Below are 27,791 nucleotides of genomic sequence, written 5' to 3'. Positions count from 1 at the left end.
AAACAGCCCATGGCGATCTAAAACAACTTATCTAATCTCAAGTGACATTTATGCCGGTCTTAAGAAAAAAATATACTTGGCTCATTCAATGGCTCTCTGAAAGAAAATGTATCAAAGCAATTCAGAGTGAAAATAAAGCAAGGAATGTCAACCTTGGGCAAGCTATTTAAGAACAACACTAGAATTGAATATATAGGTTAAAATAATAAAACAAAGAATACAGTAACATACTTAGAAAACACACTTCAGTCTAGAGTGCCCTTTATACTGCATACATGGCTCTGCTTCTAAATCTTAATTCTCAATTTTGAAAAGCTCGCTCCTGGGCTTATCTATATGGAAAGCTATCCCTGTTTCTAGGGTGTGACCCACAGTAATGTTGTGTGGTGATTCTCTTCACATCACAGTGTACTCATTTCAACCCAAACACAACCAATGTTTCTTAGGTGACAATGTAGGGAATCTAAACTGGGATCATATACATGTTTCCTGGCATGAAGCTCTCAGAAGACCCAAATGAGAATTCTGCAAAATTCAGCATGTCAGAAAGAGAGAGAGAGAGAAATCTCTTCATCTCATGTATCTATTTATTCAGTGACTGATGCTTAATCTTCTTGCATGATAGGTAAAGGTCTTAATGCCTTCTTGACATCCCTTGCTGTAGCTTCCTTGGTTGGCTACTTCTTCTGCTCCAATATTTATGCAGCATCTCCTTTCCTGCAATCCTTCTTCAACCTCTTTCTTAATACTTTGTTCACTCATTTTTTCTAACAAGTCCAGCCATGTAATTTGATACCTGTCAATGACAAGAAGTAATTGCAACGTAATATGCAGTTTTAGCTCTGTTCCAGGAGTGACAATTCCCATCACTGCAGTATCTCATTTTACTCTTGCTATGCTAAGTCAGAATCTGAAAGAATCTGTCCCCACCCATGCTCTGCCCTCAGGTGCAGTTTCTAAGGGGAAATGCAGTGATGTGCCATTTCAGATGAATGCATCACTCACTCCCCTTTTGCCTTAGAAAGCTTATACAGTATCTAGTATTTCCAAAGATTTTTAAAACCTTAACATTTTCTGCATGTCCATTCTCTTCAGACCAAACTTGCCATCTGGTACTCTGCAATGGTTTATTAAAGCAGATCTTGAATGCCACACCATCCCCAGCTTCACCTTGGGCCCCTAAGAATCACTAGAAATAATAAATCTGTGTTGCTGTGCAACAAAAACAAGGCAAGAAATTTGTCTTTTATTCAGAGGTTGGACCCCTGAACCCTTTGAAACTCTACAATTCCATGTCATTTACAAAGAACATTGTATAGTTCAGCAAGAAGCCATCACTTATACATTATAAATCTCTACAGGTCTTAGTAGTATCGATGGGGTTCCAGGTTGATGTAAAACTGAAACAGTTGTATTAAAACTTCTATAGTTGCTTAATGATCAAAAAGATTAAATTATTATGCTTCAATTTTCCTGAAGAAGGGCCACAGAATATATGATATGCATGCAGAAGGTCCCTCGTTCACAGTGACAGTTGCAAGATGTCAGGATGGTAGGTAGCACAAATAAGAGTACTCTGAAACAAGAATAGAAATGTTCTACAGTGCTTTCAGTCTGATGCCCAATTTGCTGCTTCACCCTGCAACAATGAATTTGCTTCACAATTGCTCTAGTATACCACATTTTGTAGCATTTTGTGTACACATTATATAACTGCAGGTTGTTTTCGTCCACAGCATCTGTGAAACTGTAACACCGGCTAATTAACTTGTGAACACTTGCCAAATCTGATCTTGCTCTTCATGTTATATATCAAAAGTCTAACATCACTGAACTGTGCACTGATTAAGAAATCAAATTATTTTTCTTTTCTGCTTCCCAACATTATTGTGCTTTTTGAAGCTGCATCATTCTGGTATTTCCTCTGCATGACAGATGATGTGATACTATAAGTATAGCTTTTGTAGTTGTGGAAGAGTCATAGTAACAGATACATAACAAAGAAAGTAATATTTAATTCCACTTATCTCAAAGGTCAGAGCTGGAGAAATGTAACCCACAAGTTATCTTCAAGATGCAATGGGCCAGTTTCAACTAATGAGTCCCGCTAGCAGAAGCCACTGCAAGGACTTCTGCTAGCACAACGGGACTTTCCCCTCTCTCTTTCCCCATGCCCCCATCTTCCACAGATTGTCTCAGGGTGGTTGGGAAAACCTCCAGAACAGAGTGCAGGGAGAGGAGGGAGAGGAGACTATTCTATCTGGCAAGCTGAAATGTTTGCACTGACAGAACAATTTCTATAGCACTATGTTGAATTCCTCCCAACAGGTCTGATGTGCATAATGAGTGGTTTATTTTTTTTTGCTGGGCAGATCCATAAATCCAGGAAAGATACTTTTGTAGGCTAACACATTTTATTCCCTGTGAGCATGAACACTGCATCAACTTATGATGTTTCCTTACATCTCTCAGCTGAATAATAGCAGCAGACCATTTCTCTAACAAGTCTTGGCCTATAGAGCAGTTCATAAAGGGTAATCCTGCTGCCTCTTCTGTACAATAACTTTAAGTCACACAAATATCTTAACGTGTGGTGAGGACTGGGTGCATCTGCAACTACCATGGCCCAAGACAGCAACATAACAGGATGGATCAACTTTCTGCATGCCAGTCAGAAAATGCCATTTGCACATGGACATAAGAATAGCCCTGCTGGATCAGACCAAAAGTATATCTAGTCTACCATTCAGTTTTCACAGGGGTCAACCAGATCCCTATAGGAAGCCCCTAAGGCAACACATGAACAGCACTCCCCATTCATGCTCCTAAGCAACTTGTATTCAGTGGCCTCTGTTGCTGGAGGCAATGCCAGCCGCTGCTAATAATCCTACCATCTACAAAGCTGTCTAACCCTTTTAAAGCTGTCTAGATTGGTGGCCACCATGATATCCTGTGGTAGCTAATCCCATAGTTTTATGATTCACTGTTGCAAAAAGCAATTCTTATTATCTGTGTTGAATTTCCCAATGTTCAAGTTATTTGGTGAACCTTGTTTTTTTTAGTGTTATGAGAAATGGCAAAAAAATTATGTAAGTATATGCCCACAAACATATATAAGTATATGCCCACAAACATAATTGCTGCTGAAATCTGGACTGACTGCAGCTTTCAAAAATTCACCAGCAGCAGACTCATGAAGAGTGCACTGAAGTAACTGATAATGGAGGAATGAGTGATATGCCAGTCTGATACAGTAAATGCAATCCTGGCCACTGCTGCTACCTGCTCAAATGTAAAGCTGAATCCGGAAGAACTCCCAAGTGGAGTAGAATTCCATTCAAAACAAGTTCTGTTTACAAGCCTGTATTCCTCCAGAAAAGGTGCACATGTCTTGTTTGGAGTGAACTTCAGTGTGCTATTCCTCATCCAGATCCTTACCCTCTTGAGGCACTGGTTCAGAACCCCCAGTAGTTTACTGGTATTAAAAAAAAGAGGGGCAGATATAGTGGGTGGCACTAAGTAACAAACAAAAATAATAATGTGGAATCCATGCAGAGTAATATGTCCACAACTAGTGGGTACAGATAGCAATTACAACTCTGCAGATGGTTGTAGGATTCAGATCCATCTGTATTCACATCCCATATCTAGGTGTGATCACTTTCCAGTAGTAAACGAAAGAGTCAAATGGAGCACACAGAAAAGTTCTAGAATGCTGTTCCAATGCCAGTATTTTTATCTTTAGTAGTTTACAAATCTGTTTCCTTGAGGGAAACAAGCCACCAAAACACTGACTAACTGAATTCCCACCCACCAAAGATGTAGGTTATTCGGTAAATCTCAGAGGCAGAACTAATGTTTTTATTTGCTTCCAGAGGCATTGTTCACATACAGAGCTGAGAACATTTTATCATCGATTGCATAAAAGACAAGTCTGATATATTTATTAATTTAATTGGAGAAAGCACGAATTTTGCATAATTAAATCTCGGAACTCTACTGCAGAATACACTCTAATTGCTAACTATAACTTGGAAAGTAGTCTGAGTTGTTCATCTTTGAAGTGCTATAAAGGGCCAGAAATTGTAATCATGGGAATAAGAAAACTGATGGAGTCTTAAAATGACAAGATTGGCATGATTTATAATTGGTTTGTTTCTACTTAATCTACATTAATGTAAACAATAAATCTTCACTCACACCAAGATTGTGTGAATCTTCATTTATCTTTTATGACAAGAGAGCAAAAGGGGATAGCTTAATGAATGGAAAGCAGCAATGAGGTCATGTTTAAAAGCTACGCAGGTCAAATGTCTGACATTTTGGAACACTGGAAAGCAAGCAACATGGTAATAACTATTTTGGTCTAGTCACTGAGGTTTATTTGTGACATTCCAAAGAGAAGAAGAAGAAGAAGAAGTTTAATAAGTAGTTAACTGTATTCTGAACAGTAGGTAAGGACAACTGAAAGGAACATTTGACAATCCATTTATTCCAACAGCTACAGAAAACACAGTCCACAGGTAAGCTCACATTGGGGAAATAACACAGAAGATTTCATACACTAGAAGTACTTACTTTAATGACTTTGTTTGAAATTACAAATCTATATGATCAACAACATTGATAGGAAACAAAATGCTGGGAAACAAAATGCTTTATTTTGTGTCTGCATTGATTCTTTCTCTCTCTCTTTTTCCTGCCCAAATGGAAGACCTCTGTCATCTAACAGTATTGCTCATAGATCAAGAAAGCTGGCCAGAGTCATTAATAACAAAAGTAAACTGATCAGGCAGTCCAACAAGATTTGACAATGGCTTTTTGTCAAAGTAGATACTAATCTGTTGATGCCTGTGAAGTTCATTACAGCAGTAATAAATCAACCACTGGTAGCTTCATAAATGTTCAGACATAATGGGGGAGGCTTGCTGCAGGCGAGAAAGCTTGTTAGTTCATTTTTTCCCCTAGTTTCTAATTGTAGTTGTTTCTTTTAGTCCCAAGCACCTCACTGGAGTGGTGAAATCTGACCAAACCAGAGTTGGAAACATGTTCTGTTCTATCAGTTTCACACATAAAGGAAATCAGACTATATATACATTCTAATCAATTCTGCTGAGGGGAGGCCACCTTGCATTTAAACACCCTTTTCACGGACTTTAAATATATATGATTTTTTAAAAAGTATTTTGTACGTGGAAGATAGGTATGCATTTCCTCCTTATAAACAGTTTCCAGAGTCATATCCAAATTAGCTGATGCCTATTACAGCAAAGCGGGTCATAATTCAAGAAGTGAGGCTCACTGGAGTTTTTTCACCATTCTGGAAAGCATGAAATGTTAAAATGACCAATCAAACCAGTATGATCGGAGATCAAGATGGGACACACAGACACTCAGTATCTGTATCTTGAACAATGACAGCTTTACCATTACTAAATAAATAAATAAATAAATAAATCCTGCACTACCAACCATGTGTGTGAGAGAAAGAAACCACACAGGTGCACAATTAATATTTATTAATAAAAAGAGAGAATCTGTGGTCCTCCAGAGGTTGGTGTGTTCCTGCTCTCATCAGCCCCAGTCAGCATTGCCAACAGTCATGGATTATGGAATCCACAACATCTGGAGAGGCAGAGGTTCTCCATCCCTAGTACAAAGCATAAGATAACTAAACCAGGAAGAGAGATTTAAAAAATCTTCCTGACACATGTAAGGGTACCTTAGGGGATTGCTAAGAACTTTCTCCAGTTAAATAATGATGATGATGATGATGATGATGATGATGATGATGATGTTTATTTATACCCCACCCTCCCCGGCCAAAACAGGGCTCAGAGCAGCTAACATCAAATGTATAACACATTAACATAAAATCACACAAAATACATCCTAAAATCAGATCAGGATCAGAATAAAATCCATTCAGATGGCAACCCACAAAATGGGGTTGGGGACCTTAAATGCTCATCATTTAAGGTGCAAAATAAGAGAGAAAACAACCTTTTCTCCAATGACCTCTATATTATTGAGCAAAAGTCTGTCTCTTCCTTTATTTTCTACTTTATAACAGAATATTCTTATTGTGTTCATCCTCTGAAGAAAATGTACCCTTGGAACAAGACAGGAAGCTTTTTCTTTTTCTTTCTTTTTTAAAAAACCTCATACCAACTTATACAGGCCAGTTGTTTTCAACTTGCTTCCCTCCAGCTGTTTCGGAACTACAGTTTCCAATGGATGTACCAGATGGGGGTTGTAGTTCAAAACACCTGGAGGGTGCCAGGTTGGGGAAAGGCAGTTTAGACAGTTTTTGCTTTATAGAGATAATTACTAATCCTGCACCTGTGCAGTTTTACACATCATACTTTTTTTCTTGCTTATAATACTGTCTCCAATCATCTGTACACCACCTTCATGATCATTGGCTAAGCAAATTGTTAAACTGCAGAGATCAAGTGTTGCTCTGTGATTATACCTGCAGCCAAAAATTGCATACTGTAACTATGGTTACACTTTGAAAAAGGGACCTATTAGAAGTATACAAAACTTTTCTTTTGTTGTGTTGGTAAATATGTGAACAAATCCATCTATGTCACATGAAGCCTAAGCCTAAGTAAGTATACACGGAACTGAGTTTCACTGACCTCAATGACACCTACTTCCAAACAAGTTTGATTATTTTAGCAGTGTCTTAAGCAATATCTGCTTACCTCTTAGATGTTTTGACTGTGCATTTTAATATGTTGTACGCTGTGACACTGTTAGGCAATGGCCCAGTGAGGCCTGAGCAATGGGTCTCTTCTGCTGGGTTCCAAGTTTCTTGCCATTTCCTCCATTTCCTTAAAAAAATAAGCTTTTTAAAAATACTTTGCTTGTAGGGTGGCTCCACATTGCCACAAAATGCAGTGCCAGCAAGATCGGCATGCACCATCTTCTCAGAGGCCCACAAATTTATCAATTCCATATGAATTAGTATTTGCAAATTATGCACAAATTTGTGTAATAGCTCTGGACACTGATTCATTTAAGTTTCTAGCAATGCCACTGGCAGTACGTGTTTGGGAATAAGTTTAGTTTGAGGCAGGAAATAATGTTTTCGCTGCCCCCTTCTCCATGCCTCTCTCTTTGCTTCTGTTACTCTCTGAATGTTGAAGGTACTATATTAATGTAAATAGATAACAGACCATTGCTCCATCTAGCTCAGTACTGTCTATACTGACCCTTGATTGTCAGTAGCTCTTTAGGGTTTCAGGCAGAGATCTCCTCCCAGCCCTACCTGGAGATGCTGGGGTTGAACCTGTGGTCTTCTGCTTACAAGGCAGCTGCTCTACCACTAAGTTACAGTCCTCAATAAATAATGTTATAGTATACATTCATTTCTAAAAATACCTAGGTACAAGGGATTCCATAAGAACATAGGAAACAATCTAGTATCAGGTTAGGCAAATGTTCCTCAACCTTGAGCCCCCAGATGTTGTTAAGACTGCAATTCCCATCAGTCCTGCCTGTTGGCTAAGCTGTCTGGGGATGGTTGGAGTTGTATCCCAACATCTGGAGAACCAAGATTGAAGAACACTGGGCTAGTAGTTAGAACACCAGTACTATCTGCTCTGACTTGTAATAGCTCTCCAGGATCATTGAACCTGGAGCCTTGTGTGTGCAAAACATGTGCCACTGGGTTATGATCAGTGGTGGAGGAAGAGGAGTACGGGGGGAGCGCACCGTCCCCGGCAGTGCGATCCCGGTGGGGTGCCATCATGGCTTCCCCCCGCCTGCGCCCCTGTGGCCGGCACGCCATGCCTCCAGGACGCTCACCACGCCCCTGGGACATATTAAGAAATTATTTTTGTAGTGTTTGTTTGAGATGCATCTGTTTCTTTGTTATTGGCCACATTGAACATGATTTTGTTGTGTATAGGAGGCATACAAATAAAATGAATGAATGATGAATGGATGAACAGTATCTGTGTTAGTATCTATGGGAGACTTGGAACCTGAAAGAGGACCACGCTTCCTGCTTTAAGTGCTATACATTTACCTGGAAATAAAGGTAACTGGTTTCAGTGAAATTTACTTCTCTCAAAGTGTGGTTTGGTTCTGAGGCTCAGAATTCAGTCCTGCATCCGATTATGAATTTTTCAGGCTTAAAGGGTGAAAAACAGCAGGTTCTCTGCCCTTGAATACTTTGCTTTTTTTCCTGGTGATGTAGTTATGCAAACCAGATGCTGCAAGGTATGCTCCCTTAAGTTCCTGCTACATAATAAGCATTTTTTTCAACATTATTTATAAAGTTTTTTTCCTGATCTGCCTTATTTGGCACACAACTCTTTGCAATATAACTGAATAGTGTAGATTCTATTGCAACTCCTTTAGTTACAGCGCATGATAATTAACAACACAAGAGACAAATAAAGATTTGGTTCAACAGCATGCTGCATACTGTCATGTTGTTACTATATTATCTGTTTTGGCAGACCCATTGTTTAAATTTGGCTGTGGGTAGTGTTTATGTATCTTTGATTCCATCTATTAGGATGAATGTTTGAGAAATACTTACAACCACATTTAGCTATTTCTTTACACATTTTTATCTACCATATGTCTCATTCTGACTGTACACTCCAGAATGGTATTTCTAGCCAATTCTTTAAAAGACTTGGCTTTGATAAAGAGAATAAATGAAACAAAAGGCATAAAACGTTTTGCTGAAATCAAAGCATTCAAACAGCTTGGTCAGTTGGTTTGTGAACAGCAACAATAAATAACCATGTGGACAAAAAAATATATATTCCAGCGATTTCTGATCTTGTATTCATAGTTTCTAAGTCATGTAGAAGTCAAAGTAACCCAAAGAGCCCCTGGCTCCATATCTATGAATCAAAGCCGTATGCAACCAGGAAGCCCTTTAAAAGCTACTCTTCAGAAGAACATACCCATCATATTAAATATATGCATTGTCAAATGGTAAAGTACTGGAAAACAAGCCACATCATTTTAAATGAGGTGTTCTAATTTAATCTTAGTTTTTGCTATGCAGGTTTTCCCATACAAAGTCTTATACCTTTCCAAAAAAGATTCAAGAATGCAATGAAACACAACAAGTAATAAATAATGTTATGGTTAGCAAAGCATTGGAATCTTAAGAAAAAATGTTATGAACATCTGTCTTCTGTAAGGGGGAAAAACAATGAAACAGCAAATTAGTGTGAAATGACTTCATCTAGAAGCAGTATTATTAATAAACTAGAGCTGACAGAATAATCTTCTTTTAACACCTTAAATACTAATAACATAATAAATTATCTGTATAAATGGAATATTTTGTTTGCAATCAGTATCAATCTGTTGCATTGATCCACAAAGTTAATAAAAGGTTCAGTACTAAATTACAGCACCTCAGCATGTAACCTAATGAAGAACTGTTTCAAAATGGTTTAAAATAAATCACACGCACTTTACCTGTCCTTTATAATGTGACATAAGACTAAACAATTTCCACTATGAAAGACTGCAATCCTATTCCTTTCCCCTTCCTGCTGAATTCAGTGGAACTTAATTCTGAATGTATATGCATAGGAAAGCACAGTAAAGAACTTTAAAAGTTAGAAACAGGATCTGCCAGCAATTAAAGTGTGTTACAGTTATCTGTTAAAGTATTTTTTTTTATTGAATATTGTTAACCAAACTGTCCAATTAAGACAATCCAAGCCTCCTCCAGACAACAATAGGATGTGACAGCCTGGTGGAGCCACCACCTCGTTCACAGCCCCATTGCTCATGTCAGCCAGGTTGGAAGCTTGGGGAAGGCAAACCACTGTGTCTGCCTGGAGGTGGTGCAGTAATTTGGGATCCAGCTTACTTGTCCCTTTGGTGGGCAGAATGGGGAGCTCTGTACCAGTGGAGTGATGCTGTCATCACTTTGTGGGTGAAGGTAGGAGGACTGGGTAGAGAAACACCTCCAGGCAATGCAAACCCCTCCAGTATGGTGCAAAAGGGTGGATCACAGATGAAAATATCAAATTTTGCCTTAGTAGTTGTCTGATCTATCATTGTATAGCATAAGCCTTTCTTAACCTGCAGAAATTATCTTACCTTTAAATGCAAGCTACATTATTTTACTTTTAAAATGTTATGTACTATTAATAGTTTTCAGACCATGGAAAACTTTTTTTCTAAAAAACCAGGATGATGCTTGAACATCAGGAAATGGGACTGGAATATATGGCACTGAGTATTTTTTAAGGAAGACATAACAAGCAAATAGGTAAAGGTAAAGGGACCCCTGACCATTAGGTCCAGTCGTGGCCGACTCTGGGGTTGCGGCGCTCATCTCACTTTATTGGCCGAAGGATATAATTTAGTCATGTGGCCAGCATGACTAAGCCCCTTCTGGCAAACCAGAGCAGCGCACGGAAACGCCGTTTACCTTCCCGCCGGAGCGGTACCTATTTATCTACTTGCACTTTGACGTGCTTTCGAACTGCTAGGTTGGCAGGAGCAGGGACCAAGCAATGGGAGCTCACTCCGTTGCGGGGATTCGAACTGCCGACCTTCTGATCGGCAAGTCCTAGGTTCTGTGGTTTAACCCACAGTGCCACCCGCGTCCATAACAAGCAAATAAGTATGTACTATTACATGATTAAGATCTGTTGGAACCCTTGGGGAGAAATCCATCATATTGGACCAGAGAAAGACTATTTTGGACACTTAATGACAATAGAACCATAGAATTGTAGAGTTGGAAGGTACCCCCATCCAGTCCAACCCCCTGCAATGCAGGAATCTCAGCTGAAGCATCCCTGACAGATGGTCATCTACTCTGCTTCAAAACTCCAAGGAAGGAGAGTCTATAACCTCCCAAGCGAGACCGTTCCACTGTCAAATAGCTCTTCAGTAATAATTAAAGAGTTACTTTTGGACTTTTTGAGTGGAAAAGGATGCCCAGCAGATTGAGAAAAAGTTAGACACTAACATAGCTAGAGTTTTCTGGAGTGCACACTTTGAATATAATTAATTGGCATATCCTATTTCACTTCTTTTTTATTTCTTATCTTCTTTTTCTATGATCTTAATTTTTTTTTCCTTTCTCTCTATATTTATGCTTTGTTTTTTTGAAGTTTCCTTTCGTGGATTAACGAAGATACACACAGGAAGATGAAGGGCCCTGTGTGAGAGGCATGATAGAGAGGATCTCCCAGGGTGGGAAGCTGGGGGAAGAGGAGGAAGCTCACAGATGAGAGCTGGGAGGGTTCACTTTTCTGTGTGTGGAATAAGGATTAAGATATAATTGTGACAAAAGGCCTAGTGCTTATTCTCTCTTCTTTATACTCTCCTCTTTCTTTTTCTTTATTCCCTGCTTATTCTTGCTTCTTTCCTATTTATCTTCTTTAGACCAGTTTGACTATTATTGTCTCTTACACTGAAAATTCTTAATAGAAATGAAAGAATGAATGAATGAAAGAAAGAAAGAAAGAAAGAAAGAAAGAAAACAATGTAATGTTTACTGGCAACTAAAGTCTGTATTCTCTGTTGTTGTTTAGTCATTTAGTCGTGTCCGACTCTTCGTGACCCCATGGACCACAGCATGCCAGGCACGCCTGTCTTCCACCGCCTCCCGCAGTTTGGTCAAACTCATGCTGGTAGCTTCTCTACCCATGCTTATTAGCTTGCAATCCAAGGTCTAGACCCTGTACCTATAGTGATTCTATGAACTTTGTCAAGGAAGGAAAGGGAGAAAAGGTGGAGCTCATGAGGCTATTGTAACTTCCTATGCCACTTGCTAAGGGCTGCTAGACTCCTAATACAGGCATAAACTCAATCCCAACTAGGGACCACAGGAAGAATACTTCTTCCCTATTCTAGGCCAGCACTGCCCACTTGCCACACACAGGATGACTCTATGGCTATTACAGAGAAAGTTTCTGTTTGTGCCATGACTGCTACAGATGTTAGATAAACCAGATACAGGAAGGGAAAACAATATAATTTAGAGATTATCCTTACATATAATCTAGTATAGGTGCAGCCAATGATGTTGAACTACAACTCTCTCATCCCTGCCTACTGGCCACTGGGGAGTGGGAATTGTACCGCAACATCCAACAACATATGGGGGGCACTAGATTGGCTACTTGTATCCTAATAAAATGCTTAAAAGAAAGCTGTTCATATTTTATATGCTATGATTTACTAGTAATAGCTAAAACAAAGCCTATCTACCAGATGTCATATCCTCTCTCTCTCTCTCTCTCTCTCTCTCTCACACACACATTTCTCCAATACTTATGGAAATTTAAGATAAAAATAAGCATTAAAGTAAACTGTAGACATGAATAATAGTCACAACTGTTTCTGTATTTCAGGCTTCTATAGAGACTGATGTACCATGTAACGAAGCAAAATCTGATTTTCCTCATGTCAAACCTACAACAGAACTGTTTGCCTTATTCACCACATATTGCCTACTATGTCAAACTTTGTCCCTCAAAGAAAAATCTAAAAGTTTACTTTTGTTGCTACTTAATGTCACTCTTAATTAGAAATAAGTAATTGCATGCCCGGTATAAGATTTTATTTCTTACTTCAAAGAAGCTACCTAGAATTGTGCGGTGTCTTTACTTTGAAGAAAATGTCTTTTATCACTTATTTTAGTACAACACATTAAAATCAAATATCTCCTGTAGCAAAATGATTCAAGTCTCTGGAACTCAAATAATTTTCTAATAAAAAATGCATGAGACAAATAAATGCACTTTATGTTCCACAAGAAAAGGCAGTTTCAACAGGCTAATGCTCAGAGAAAATTCATTTTATCAACCAGCCATTTCATTCTGTGGTGCTGTTACAAGCTCTTTCCTGTTGCTAGGCAACCATAATTCATAGTACCTTTTAATGGATACTCTGCTTCTGCTGAGAACATTAAGGTGAAGAGAATAAATGCCTTGGGTGAATCTTGAAATCTTTCATTATGCATGTCATTCTATTTTTGTAATGCTATAATGCTGAAATGTTTCTGTGGCAGGCAACTGAGTTGTGGTAATTGCATATTCCACTCATATATGTTTTGTAAGCAGAGCAGCACGTACTTGTCTAAAATGAGGTATTTCAAACGTGATTGAAATAGGACTTTTCTACTACTAAGGGTAGTAAATAAGCCCCCACAAAAGGGGAGGGGAGAGTATGTCTAGAGTAAGTCTTCAAATTTCCAGTAAGGATCATATAACATAAACTGAAAATAATCAGAAGCTTAGGATTTATTACAAGGGTGCAAGAAAGTACAAAATATAACATGTAAACACAAAACTATTCTACTGTACTTGGCTGTTTGGTCATTTCTCTCTCTTCTTGTGTCTCTTTCCTGCCTAGATTTAGTATTGCTCAGACTAATAAATGGTACAGTAAGATCAGCCATATCATTGCCTATTTGGACCCGTATAAATTTGTCAGATTCAAAGCCAGGATCCAAAGATCTGTTCATCTAGTTCACAGCACATTGATGCATGCTAAACAGCTTTGTGATGTGGCAACGAGGATTGGGTACCTGTTGTTTAAAGAAAAAGGTGAAGCCAAGAATCCTAGTGACTAAACTCAAGGCCTTTCATAAGCCTAAAGTAGCTTTATGGAACCTGGTTTATAGAACATACCGGCTTGTCTGCGCAGTGGATAATGACTGAAAGTGAATAGGGAAAATATTTCCAGCTCAGATACATGGAGCTGCCTCATACGAAATTGCTGGTTTATTAGCTTCGTACACAGACTGACAATGGCTTTTGAGTCCTTCCCACTTAAACATGGAGATGTCAGGGATTGAACCTGGGGCCTTCTCTATCACTGAGTCATAAAATCATAGAACTGTAGAGTTGAAAGGGACTCGCAAGGGTCATCTAGTCCAACCCCCTACAATGCAGGAATCTCAGCTAGAGCAAAGTCCTTTTCCTTCTTCCTCAATGCTCCAATCTGTGGGTCTTGGGTTAATAGAATCAACAGGAACAGGTAGTCCAAGCAAAGTCAATAAGCTATTGGGAGTTGTCAGGGTTGCAAGTTGGAAGTCTTTGCTTGTGTTTATGTTTGGTTGCCCATATCAAAACTGCTGCCTGCCACATCTCCCTGTCTGTATAGTAGTCTAAAGGAACCAGCGCTGCATCTGCAGCCCTGCCATTCACAGGTGGATGGCAGGACAACCAGGCCTGATGTTGTTGTGCAGCAACAGTGGGACCAGCTTTGGATCGAGTGGATCCTGCACCTCATAACACCCTGTTTCAAGACTTTCTACTTGCACCTGCCAGTGAGTAACTGGTCAGTGGGTCTGCCATTCATTTGCCAGGAGGTCAGCTGAGCCAGGAGAGTTGGGCAGAAGTACTCCTCTGCCTAATCCACTCTCTGGACTTGTTGGGATGATGGTGGTTGGATCACCATGTTAAGCTCTACACAACTAGGCTGGCAATTGGACACTCATTGATATTTCTGTTTGTGCTGGGACCTTTTTGGAGCAACAATGTCTTCCCCTCTATGACATGTTTCCATGCATTCTTTAGCTCTGACTATTGGCTTGTTCCCTTTCCTCTGGAATCCCTGGTGCAGCTCCTGCTCCTGGTTTGTGGCTCCTGGCTGAACTTCGAGTGTTGTGCATGGCTCTGTTATGGCATAAGCACATGCAACATAAGCCACAGTCTCCCTGGTAACCTGTGATTCAATGGAACTGCCAACACTTCATTTCAGATCTCCTTTCACCAAGGAGTAGTAACTAGTTACCCATTCACGAGCTATTTATGCCTTAACATTGCAGGTCCTATTACATGACCCATGGTGAAAGTAAAGCCAGAGAAAGCAGGGCACATAAATTGAATACCTGCCTTCATTTTAATTCTTTTTATATATGCTAAAAGCAAACAACAGGTGGCTCATCTTGCCAAACATTACGGCTGTACCATAGATCATTTAAATACGCCTCAAAATCATGAATCTTGCAAAATGGGATGGCTTGACATGTTGTTTTCAGTCTCCACTCTCCATCTGTACATTGTGGGTGCTTGCTTGATGAGAATGCTTGTTTGAACTGGATGAAATAAAATAAATGACCAGGATCCGAAGAACTGAGCAACTACCTCTATATGCTGAAGAATGAACTACAGGCAACTCCCCATTTACACAGGAGTTACCGGTACCTTCCAAGGCACCATGTGTTTAAGTGAAACTGCATATATTTCAAGCACTATATAAAATATCTGCAAACACTCCATTCTGCCCCCACCACTCCCCACCCTTGCCCTACTCCACCCCTTTTTCAGATGTTTTTGTGACATTTTGGGTCACTTCTGGGTTTGGTGTGATGCACATATTGAAGACACATAAATAGGGGATTGCCTGTATTCGCTAGATAGTTTTAATTGATGATGATGATGATGATGATGATGATGATGATGATGATGATTGTAACTGACCCTGGGACTTCACGGTGAAGGGCAGGTAAGAATACTGACATTCCAGCATCCTATTCTCATTGTGGCCAACCAGCTTCCTATGGGAAGCTAGCAGGATATTTGTGCAACAGCAATCTCCCTACTTTGCTCCTCAGCAATTAGTATTCAAAGACACAGTGTTTAGTGCTGGTCTTTCATAGGTAGCAGTTCCCCATCAAATCAATGCAGAGGGCAGGGGAAAGTAGGCACAAAGAAAATGAGGCTGGCGAAAAGACTAAGCAGGTTAAGGATGCAGACCAACAAATAAAGCACGTGTGGCTAAAGCATGTGTGAATTCTAGATTTTTTCCTCTTGATGTACCCACTCAGAATTAAGATTGAAATGCCATTCCAGTTGGCTTCTACATGTGGAATCATGGGGTACCATCTTATCCTTCACCCCAGGCAGCCTGCTCTCTCTTCTTCCCACATATACTAACTTTTCTTAAGAAATGTATGTGGTGATCCAGAAATGAGATGTCTATATCAGTACTTTGGATCAAATACTCCACTGTATAGTCTCTACAACACAAACCCACAGAAAAAAATAGGTTTGTATTTATTCAGAAGGCAGGATATAGAGCTACAACTCAATCAGTTCTTTTCTATAAAGAACATCAGTAAAGAACAGGAATATAAGTGAAAAGGGGAACCCAGCAAGAGACATTGCCTTAACATTTCTGAAATGTGAGCTCTCTTGCTCAGTGTGTGTGTGTGTGTGTGTGTGTGTGTGTGTGTGTGTGTTTATTCTCCAAAGTATCCTTCACTGAGTGATATTAAATGATTTCCTAAGTTGAGCCCTAACTGCTATTTTTTCCTTTCAAAGAATCCTATTACTCTTGAGTGAAACAGATTTAATAGCAAATTGGATAGAACCTACTATTTGCAAAATAAATCCAGAACATTAATTCTACATCAAGAGAATTCAACATTTCATTTCGTTTGTTTTGCATGTTCCACTGTAAGGGTCAAAAGGATCTAATGTAGACATGCTATATTTTCAAGTGCATTGTGAGGCAGGCAGAGAGGGAGAGAGACAGGATGCTCAATATCATTTATCAAAGAATGAAAAGAGCAGCAAACAGAGACCCATCCAGTGGAAGGTCACAGCCAATAACATTTCTGCAAATAGAAAGGGGCTGCAGAAGCATCAAATGCAAATTACTGTTTGCTGGAGAATTTTAATGGAGTTCTACGTCACATTATAAAATGTTTAATTGTAACCCCCTTTTTAATAACACCATCTGATTAAATGAAAAGATGCCCTGCTGATGGCAATTACAATCTGTCAAATAGCATATTTATTTACAGTTTAGTTTCTAAAGCTGCAAGATAAAAAGGGAACTCTCTTCAGCTTGTCAACAAACTATAATTATTGTGTATCCTTCTGTCAGTTTGCTACATAAAACTTTTGGTCCTAAAATGGATCTAATTATATCTACAGCAACAATTTTATAAATGTTTGGTTTCTCTTTTCCTTCAACCTCTATGGAATCTCTGTTAAGAGGGGAATAAAGCACCATATTGCATTAACATCAGGCATTTCTTAGATTATTTCATGATATTTCATTGCAAGCTTTGGGAGAGACAATCGGGTGGGTGTGTTTTTTTTCAGTTTTAAAAAACTGAAGAGATTTTGCATCTACATATTCTTCCTAATATTGCTGCTTGAATGAAGTCAATATTATCTAGGCAGTATCATCCCATATTACCCAGTTGTACTCCTCCATTACTGAATGAGAAACTGTGATATACCTGCACATGAGTGTATTTTTGAGGAGACAACTTTGTTCATTACTTTTTGGTGGGTTTAATGTGTGTGTGTGTGTGTGTGTGTGTGTGTGTGTAGACTTTCTATGGACTCTCATGAGGAGGGACATCAGTATTTTCTTTTTTCATATAGTGTTATCTCAGCATAGAGAAATAGCTTCCGAATCAAGCCATCTGGGGTAGATACTTAAACTGGGAATGCGCATTATATATAGAAAGTGTCTTTTGTATCATTTGATGGTTTTGGTAGTATTTTTAGGGTGCAGTCCTCTACACCCTTATCTCTAACACACTTATCTGGAGATATAGTCCACTGAAATCAGTTGAGCTTCATTCAGAATAGATATGTAAAGGGTTGTGCCATTGGGCAGAAATTAAGTCTAAGTATGGTCAATTGAATTCTCTCTCACATGTTATACACATTATCCTTGTGCAACTATTTTTTTGCTCCCTCTATCTATGGTCTACCCACTCTGTTAAAGTTTAAACTATAAGCTTTGTGTGTGCAACTCAGTAATGTTCTAGTTCTGGAAGAATGCACAGATTATCAGTGGGTCACAGCAAGTTCTGCATGTGGGAAATTGCAGTCAAACATAACTATGTATGAGTACTAGTTAGTGTATGATGGGTTAGGACAAAAAAGCTGGAAACCTAGACTCGGCTAGGTCACATGCCCTCTTCTCTGATGAGGCAGGAAGCGAAACCTTCTCTTCCTGTTCCCTCTCTCTCTCCACCATGTCAACGACCAAGGAAGACGTGTCTAAGCAAGATCCAAGCTTAGATCACTTGTTTGAAACTATCTTTATTTTCTACCCAAGCGTATTCTGCCTGTGTTCTCTTTGCTGCTGCTTGGATAAATGCATTAATCTGACCTTTGGAATGTTTTGTAAGTAAAGCTTTTAAAACTTACTTTACAGTGTGTGGTCCTGTTCATGCTAAGAGGTGTAGAAAGAGGGAAGTCCTGTTTGCAAGAAGACTAAATGAAATAAAAGTGTTTAACAAACTATATTCCTAATGTTATACTTCTGCTTGACTTTAAACTCTGCTACTGGGTGCTCTCCCCTGCTGCAGAGTTCAGCCCTGTGTTTAGCCCTGTGTTTTGAATCCAGGCACACAGCTGATTATTTTGTTATTTACCCCACACATTTGGGTCACAGGGATTCTGTTTTCTCTCACACTGCAAGCCCTGGTTTTCAGCATGACACAGCAATTAAATGTAATCAGCCAACACCAGGTGAAGGTATAAAGCACTCAGAGCTCAGCTCACACTTATGTGACACACAGATTCGCTTCACATGAAGTGGTGGAAGATGAGAAGGAGAGAGATGGTCAGAAGTTTCTGATGTGTTAAAGGGAACGTGGTACTGAGAAGGAAGAAAGTTAAAAATCCTTCTGAGTACATGCAAGCTGAGATCCACAAGTAACTCGAGCTTAGCTCAAACTATAAAAAATGCTGCTGTCATTACAGACAGCTGACATTTCTTACATAAGGTTCACTACCACCAGTTACAAAAAAATAAACATGTTACATGATACAGAAAAATAAAGTAGAGGTGTTCCATTTCCTCCAGTGTTTTGTAAGATGCTTTCTTTAGTCCTCTCAAGAAATTAAAAAATAGGCTTCAGCTATTGGTGCAGAAATGTTATATAACAGTTTGCAGCCTTTATTGCAGCCAATATGATGGAACGCTAATGCTGTGATATTGAGTTTTTGTATGAAGAAACTGAATCCCTATAATATTTACTTTATTTTAAATGAATGATTTCGTTATTCTGAATCTGGTAACTTTATCTGATCTTTGGTGTTCTATAGATTTTAAAAAATCAAATAACATTCTGACATATTGAAAAATTTATATAAAATAAATTAAGGCAAACATTTAAGAATATTTCAGAAATGGAAACAACAATGGTCCTCTTTGAAAGTGGTATTATTCAATATGTCATTCTTTCCTGTAAGCAGCAAATTGGAAATGCTACAGTGAAAGCATTTGAATGTATTGATATGCTGCATTTGCTACAAACTCATAGAAACATTTCTACTTTAGTTTCATGTGTCCTCTGTTCTACCTATTGATGTAGTCATTGTCAAAAAACTTGTTCAGTAGCCTTTAGAATGCAAAGGGAGCTTTGAATATATGCTAAGCTAGATAATAAACCCGCATTATCCAAGCTTTTGTTGCTAGTACAAAAAAGAGCATTTCAGAAATAAATCCATCACTTTTACTGCCTTTTACTGTCTTTTTTCACTTTAAACTTCACAATTTAAAAATTTAAACCACTCAGATAAAGTGAAATCCATCTTATCTTTTCCTTCTTTAGTTTCCAAAATATGTCATAATGTTGAAAGAATATGTGCTCTATTTTAACTGCCATGCAGATAATAGACCTTTAAAAGAACATAGATGTTCTTTGGTACAAAAAAAAAAATTAACCTTGGTTTCTTACTTTACAATAAAAAACCCCCCAAACCAACCTTTTCCAAAACAACCATTGTCAGTGAATGAGGTCTTATCTCAATACAATCTAGTAAGTGCTATATTGAATTGCTTTGGACTGATGAGCTCCCAAGAACGAGCTCAGACTGCTAAAGAAAAAGGAAAGGTGTGATGGATGATGGATTCGGGACCTAGGCAAGGAAAATTAGGTTTAGTTTTAGGCAGCATAAAAGAATTTTAAGATATAGAAGGAGCACTTGCTGAAGAGGTCAGCTAGGTCATTGGGGACTGTAAAGAAAAAGTGTGGAAGAAAAAATCCGCCGCAAGTTTGGCCGGATACAAGAAAAAGAGTAGTGACAGAATGGGGCTATAATAGTTATTATGACTCAGTAGTTGGCAGCTAATTGCCTACTTCATCTCTGGATTCCCCCACCCTGCATAATTAATCACATGACGTGGGGCACACAAAGCACTTGAATGGCAATGCCCATCAACTTCAGGGGGGGGCGGTGCTCAATTATTTTATGGGGGGGGCAAAGGAACCTTGGCCCCTAGGAGTTGGCTCCATACAGTTTTGTGTGTTATAACTGGAAAGGAAGTTGCTTGTGTGAATCACTGGTGATTCTGCCTGTACCCTTTCCCGTAATATCTGCCACTAGTTCCAGGGGGCTAGTCCCTATCTCCACTGCTTGATTCCTCCCTGGATGACATTCTCGTTGATGTCCACTGGCCGAGACTGAGGTTTTAGCCTTCTGAGAAGTGTTAAGGAAGGGCTCTGATGAACACAGAGAAAGAATGAATTAAACAAAGATTATGCTGTTCTACATTTTATTTATTGTGCACCGCCTAGAGAATGCTTTAATATGAATGGCTTTATCCATTTCCTAAAATAAATAAATACCCTGTGATGAAATAACAATGATCACACATAATTCAAGGGAAAACAAACTATTTGAGTCTTATTAAATCATTTTTCTCCCCTTTGAGTTTCTCTCTGCCTGTCCTACTTTAAGATCTCAAAAGAAGGCTGGCTACATGCATCCCTTGGCCTCGCTCTCCTTTCCCTTGCTGCAGTTGCTCAGTGCAATGATCTATAAGCTCTCAAAGTTCTATTGTTCCCATTTCTTTGCAAGAATCAGATATGAAGCTTCAATACTTAAGGGAACACTCAGCTTCCAAACTCTAACTTCAGTACAGAAGAGGTCACATCCATGAAGCACTGCTGGCGCACTTTGTTGAAGTGCCAGATGCTTACCCTTACCTTCTCTGGGTACTTTTACTTTTTTATTGTTAAGACCCTCCATATCATTCAGATCGCTTTCCTTTATGTAAAGATGGAATAGTTTATTTTATCTATAAGTTGAAACTGAAGCAAATTGGAAGTAGTTCCCAAAATTACTAAAAATAACCTTTCACCCAGTAGAATAGAAGGACTATGGTCAAGCTCTGACCTCAAAAGAGAACAGAAAATTCAATGGACTGTCTAGTCCTCAACTATTTTCCAACACTGGAATGAACAACACGTGTGATAAGAAGAAGCAAGAAAAAGCAGGGCCAGCTGTGGATTTCTTGCCACTGGTACAAATGTGATCTATGGTTTTCTACTGTAGATAACTACTTTGGACCATATCCAGTCAAACTGAAAGAACTCTACTTGTGTCTCAATGTAGGTTTAAATCTAAGCAGGTGATGTAACCAAAACTTTTACAAGCCTGGTTTGGAAACTATAAATATTTCCAGCTCACAATGCTTAGCTTAATTATAAATCAAATACATTTACCTTCAAAGGTTCCACTATGAAGCCTAAACCAGGGTTTTCCCTCCCTCTCTCCCTTGTGTTACAGGTACCAGGAAGCCTAAGGAATAGCTCTCTACCATATACCCAGTATATTTGAGGGAAGGAGTGGGAGGCCTGATATTTGGGCCTGATTCTGCTCATCAGGACAGCAACACACCCTAAATGTTTCTGGACTCAGGAAGAGAAACAAATATTTTCTGATTCTTGGTGGGGGGGGGCAGTTTTATTTGCTGAGTCTAATTCTTAATTGAATCAGGAAGAGTTCACCAGCCACTAGCTCAAACCACTGCATATCAGACATAATCTATTACGAAAGCTACATATGCAAACTGCAAAACAGTACTAGATGCTTAAATCCAATTACAGAAGGATATAAGGGCACTTGAAACATGCTTTGAAAAAGATGTAGATAAAAGTCTTACCACCGACAGTGAATTTGAAAGCAGTGTTCCATCTTGGCCAAGCATATTGGAGACTGTGATTTCAGGTAGGTCCATGTTTTGTGGATGGAATGGAAGCAGGCCATTATGGTTGATCGGGTGACACAGTGAAGGATAACCAGATTCTGTGTCATTCAAATGTACCAGTGAATGGTCAGGTAATGAAGGTGGAGTGATGGGAGGTATGTTAAAATCTTCACTTTCTAGACTTGGGCCAGGAAAAGACTGTGGAAAGATGAAAAGCAGAGTTTCAGTTAAAATGTCATGAACCCTAAGCCTTAATACAGATAGGTAGCCGTGTTGGTCTGCCATGGTCAAAACAAAATAAAAAAATTCCTTCCAGTAGCACCTTAAAGACCAACTGAGTTAGTTCTAGGTATGAGCTTTCGTGTGCATGCACACTTCTTCAGATACCTTAAGATAGGGCAGGATAAAAGGCAGCAGATAAATAAAAACACCACAAACTTTAAACAAAATGACCATATTCCCTTTTCAAATCCTATAGAGTATTAAGCAGTCATTTCTGCATTGGAAAAGAAACCGTTTTAAACACCCTTACACTGTAATAAAGCAATTGCACTACTGTGTGTAGAATAAAAATTGCCTCAAAGGCATAAAACCTTTGATATTTTCACAGCTTCCATTAGATAGAAAACCCCCTCCCCAGCAGCTGAATTCAAGGGCCCCATTACAATTTTCTCAGAGTCTTGATCAGGTTGAATACCTTTTTCATGGGGACTTTGGAAGTGGAATGCAATTTATGAAATTAACATTGGATCAAAAAGACCTCATAAGATTCCCTGCCACTCAAGAACAAAAATAATAGAAGTGGGGGGGGAGGAGGAGAAATATTGTGCTTCAATGTTGCTCTAAGGTGTACAGGAGAAGAATACATTCATTCAGCTGTACTAGAAGAACCAAATTAACCTAGAAACAGAATGTAAGTCTGTTTCTGATACAGTTACATGGGTATCTACAAGTAGATTCAGCTCTATGCACAGTTGTGGATGCAAACGTTAACCTTACACACATATACACCAATCAAGACTGTTAGTGGTATCAACTTGGCCACCCAGGACCTACAATCTGTGAACAGCCCTGAGATATTATGATGAAGGGTGGCATATAAATCAAACAAACAAACAAACAAACAAACAATCAAACAAACAAACAAACAAACAAACAAACAAACAAACAAACAGTTTTGGGAGTGAATGGTGTTGACAGTACTACCCATTGTCCACCCAACAAATTAATGGTGCTGACAGCTCCTACCATCTGTTTGGAGCAGTAGCTCTCATGACTTTCAGTCCAACAACAGAAACTGGATGCAGCCTGGATCCATGTACAAAGTACTGCTTCCATGCCTGCATTATCCAGCTGGATCAAGTTATATATTTGTAACCACATTCCAAATTACAATTATTATTATTTTTACATACAAATTAATGTAAAGTCATCCACCTAAATGATAATTTGATTGCATAAGGTTTTTTTCTTCCTGCTGGCTGGTGGTGTTAATTAGGCAGATGGTAAATATCCAACAGAAGCAGAGTAATAATTTTCTAAATAACAGTGAATCAACTGAATTATGTTGGATGTCAGCAAGACAAAGGAAAACTCATTTCTTTTCTTCTTCAAGTGTTCAGAATTATGCTGTGTTTGTTTTCATCAGCACAAAGTCTTGTAAGTGTATTCTTATAACTGAACTATTTTGTGAAAGGGGCTTGTGCATGAGAAAGAGAGTTGGGTAAGACAGTAGCCTTTGAAACTGTTGTAGCAGCATTAGAACACCTGAAATTATTCTCCCTTCAGGTGCATGTTTACTGAAGCACTGTTTAAAGCAGGCTTCCTCAACCTCGGCTCTCCAGAAGTTTTGGGCCTACAACTCCCATGATTCATAGCTAGCAGGACCAGTGGCCAGGGATGATGGGAATTGTCGTTTCAAAACATCTGGAGGGCCGAGGTTGAGGAAGCCTGGTTTAAAGCCACAGCAACATGGCTTATAATGCTCAAGTATTCCTGAATGACTTGAAGAACATATACAGGTATAATTTGCTTTCTCCTGAATTCTATCTCCTTTCAATCTATTGCTTCCAATCTGCCTATTTTGCTTCCATTCTGGCCATATTGTGGCCAAGGGGAAACTGCAATGGGCAATGCACTCTGATACCCCACAAATGGTTGTTGTTATTATTGCTCTCCTTTACTAGCTTAGAAGGAAATGTGACTTAGATCAGGGGTTAGCAAACTTTTTCACCAGGGGGCCGGTCCACTGTCTCTCAGACCTTGTGGGAGGCCAGACTATATTTTGGAGGCAAAAAAATTAATGAATTCCTATGCCACACAAATAACCCAGAGATGCATTTTAAGTAAAAGGGCACATTCTACTCATGTAAAAACATGCTGATTCCTGGACCGTCCGTGGGCTGGATTTAGAAGGCGATTGGGCAGGATCCGGTCTCTGGGCCTTAGTTTGCCTATGCATGACTTAGATGCTCTGAATGTTAACCCTGACCAAGGGGGGGCACCACTGAGCTACTCTCCAGAAATTTGTAAGCAATACTGTTCAAAGTTGCAATGGGAGAAGGAAAATACATGTGTGTCAAGTTCTGGGAATACATGTATTCCAATCAAAAAAGAACTTCTTAGGAAGGGCCTCTCCTAACAGAAACTAGGATATCCATGAAAGACTGAGAATGCCTTGGGAAAGTCCAAGATCCCTACATTCTGGACAAGGGAATTGGTCTTCTGTGGGTCAACAGGAGAAGCCCATCAATCCCACCTATAAGGTATAAGGTATGGCTTCAGTATAAGGTATGGCTGCCAGGTTTGACTCAGATACTTGCTACTAAGTTTGGAGGTGAATCATCAGGATATTCTACTGAAAATCTGTTATACATGCCTTGGATGACTGAGTGGCTTGGAGATTCTAACCCAAACACCCCTTTGCCAAACATATAATCAGTTCGCTTCTTACTGAAAAAACAGCAGGGAAGCACAAGGAATTCTTAGCAACTTGTGCTGTATATCAAGGTGAATGAGCAAAAAGACAACCTTAACATGGTGTCTTTTTTAGAGCTGCCTTATGGCAATGTAGAACAAACTAAACCACAAGTTTTAATGCTCTTAGCAAGCTACCTGTGACTATCTCACCTTCACCTTGCTACATGTCACACAGGGTTGGATCCTGAGAATGAGACTCATTATTGGAATGTAGAAAATGAGGGGTATAACCTATTCAAAAGGAATAGACCAAACAGGAAGGGAGGAGAAGCAGCATTATATGTAAAGAATATGTACACCTGTGAGAATATCCATGATTTGCGGAATGGAGAGCAGGTTAAGAGCATCTGCGTAATACTTAAAGGAGAGTGAAATGATGGTGACTTCACTATGGAAGTCTCACACGCTCACTTATTACATGAAAATCAATCTATGTTTTGCTGGAGATAATTTAGACATAGTGGAACTGTGTTATAAATATTTCTCTCGCAACATAATAGTAAATAAATGTACACTATGTGGAAACTAACAAATTAGATAATTTCTATTTTTTCAACGCTCACTGGAAGGACAGATCCTGAAGCTGAGGCTCCAATACTTTGGCCACCTCATAAGTAGAGAAGATTCCTTGGAAAAAGACCCTGATGTTGGGAAAGATGGAGGGCACAAGGAGAAGGGGATGACAGAGGACAAGATGGTTGGATAGTGTTCTCGAAGCTACCAGCATGAGTTTGACCAAACTGCGGGAGTCAGTGGAAGACAGGAGTGCCTGGTGTGCTCTGGTCCATGGGATCACGAAGAGTCAGACACGACTAAATGACTAAACAACAACATTTTTCCAACTGTGTCAATGAACTTATGAAAGCCAGAACCCCACATCCCACCACTAATTTAAAATACAACTGAGATGTCTCAATGTATCTGCCTACAATATCAGGTCTTGTGACAGAACAGTATGCTATATCCTATAGGATCCAGTCATTCACATTCTAACAAATTATCAGGTTCCAGTATGTACTGAAGGTCAGCAATGTGAGTGAATTGCCTGACACAATACCAGCTAAGTGAGTCTAAACTATTGTCTCTTAAATGGACTGTAAAATATGCCCAGTAACACTTCATGGCAAAGCACAGAGCATGACTTAATAAGTGAAGCTAATATATAATAATTATAATGACACCCTGACTATCATCAAAGTATTTGAAAATGAAAAGATAGTAATTAAGTATAAATATATGCCACCTTTCTCCTTTGGGTTACATGGAAATGGCTTTGTTTCCTGATGCTTGTTCAGTGACTAATTCTAGCTTGAATTCAATCACTAAAATTTGACTGCTTTCCAGCAGTTGCGGTCCACCTCTCTTTCCCCACAAATCTATTAGACACGAATATTATTGACCATACTTTACTGAAAGAATGGTGATCTCAGTGTGGTAGCAAAATGCAACCTAATCATTAGTAAGCTCTTTAACACCTTCATTGGGTCAAACCTTGTAGCTTATACCCAGTTACACATGCTTACATCATAGTGACTTTAATGGAAATGAGTATTTTTGTAGCTAGGAATAGACGACTGTAGACATAATTTGTTAAAACAGAGGGAAAGCCACAACATGCATCTTTCTGAAAGTTAGGAGTATTGAAGAACCAAGCAGTGGTCAGCATTTTTCAACTCCACAAAGAAACTAGGATAGCGTGGAACTAAAAAATCAGGGATGGGGAATCTATGGCTCACCAGATGTTATTGGACTCCAGCTCCCATCAACATGACCAATGGTTAGGGATGATGGGAGTTGTAGTCCAGCAACATCTAGAAGGTGACAGCTTCTCTTCCTTCGATATAATACATTACTGTACAACACTTTAATCTACTTTATAAATCATCTTAACACTCAACAAAAAATGTCCAACAGCATCACTGATATGTCTAAGTCAATGATCCTGTAAAGAATTTCTTATATTTCTTTATTGAACAGACAACAGCAATAAGTCACAATCGTTTAAAAACACACACAATAAATTAAGTCAAGTAGAAGTCATCAAGAGCATATTGTTGCAGAAGGTACATTTTCCCTGTGAAGTGTTCATCAGTTTCTTTAATTCACATTAGATAAAGGGCAGTGCTTCAAGCAAAACATTATTTTTCCACTACAAGACCAGGAGAATGTTGACTGCTGCATAACTGATTTTTAAAGCGGCAAATTCAGAGTGCCCTAAAAGGAAATAGGTGTTTATTAATTAAACATGCCATCTGAATAGCTTCCCCAACTATTTTCATATAGGTAGTAACCCAAACTTAAACTGGTTCATCAGAATCCTATGCATGTGTATTTACAACTAAGTCCATTCAGTTCAATGGGGGTTACTCCTCATGTGTATAGGATTGCTGCTGGCAGCAAAAGGAAAAAGCCATGCCAACAGATAGAACCCCATTTCCATGGAAATTTAAGGCAGCTAAATGGCTGCAGATGCAATAATCTATTCACTGATTGTACTAGGTAATTAGTAACTGTTACTCAGAAAGTAACCAAGCAGCATTAGCTCCTTGTGGTCATTATTACAACCCATATGTGAACTGGACTCCTCACCATGCCCACATCTTTTCAGTGTCTGATGAAATACCAGTATGGTCCTATTGCTGCATACGTGCTACCTCTCTCCAAACAGCAGAAAATGCACACTATTGACAAAGATACTAAAAGGCATGTTTGAGTCTTGTGGCACCTTAAAAACTATCAAATGTCTTAAGCAATATATACATATTAATATCAGATTTGTATCCATTTACTCCTTTGTGCAGAGACTGGCCTGTTTGTCCAAGACAGAATGCAGAAGGACATTGCTGCCAGATGATAATATATATCACATTGGAAGATGAACA

At 39.0% G+C, this 27,791-nt stretch overlaps 1 protein-coding gene across 3 annotated transcripts in view; it reads right to left on the bottom strand.

The window, feature by feature from the left end:
- TOX (thymocyte selection associated high mobility group box) overlaps positions 1-27,791 on the bottom strand; it is a 189,299-nt gene that overhangs the window by 48,412 nt on the left and 113,096 nt on the right. For all 3 annotated transcript variants that reach the window (XM_081874366.1, XM_081874367.1, XM_081874368.1), the window contains exon 3: positions 21,886-22,128. In XM_081874366.1, the coding sequence (XP_081730492.1) occupies positions 21,886-22,128 (243 nt within the window). The remainder of the gene's footprint in view (positions 1-21,885; positions 22,129-27,791) is intronic.

The sequence above is a fragment of the Podarcis erhardii genome (assembly GCF_964252035.2).
Source record: "Podarcis erhardii genome assembly, chromosome: 8".
Taxonomy (NCBI): Eukaryota; Metazoa; Chordata; class Lepidosauria; order Squamata; family Lacertidae; genus Podarcis; species Podarcis erhardii.
The sequence above is the reverse complement of the archived record's forward strand: the minus strand, read 5'-3'. Positions and strand labels throughout refer to the sequence as shown.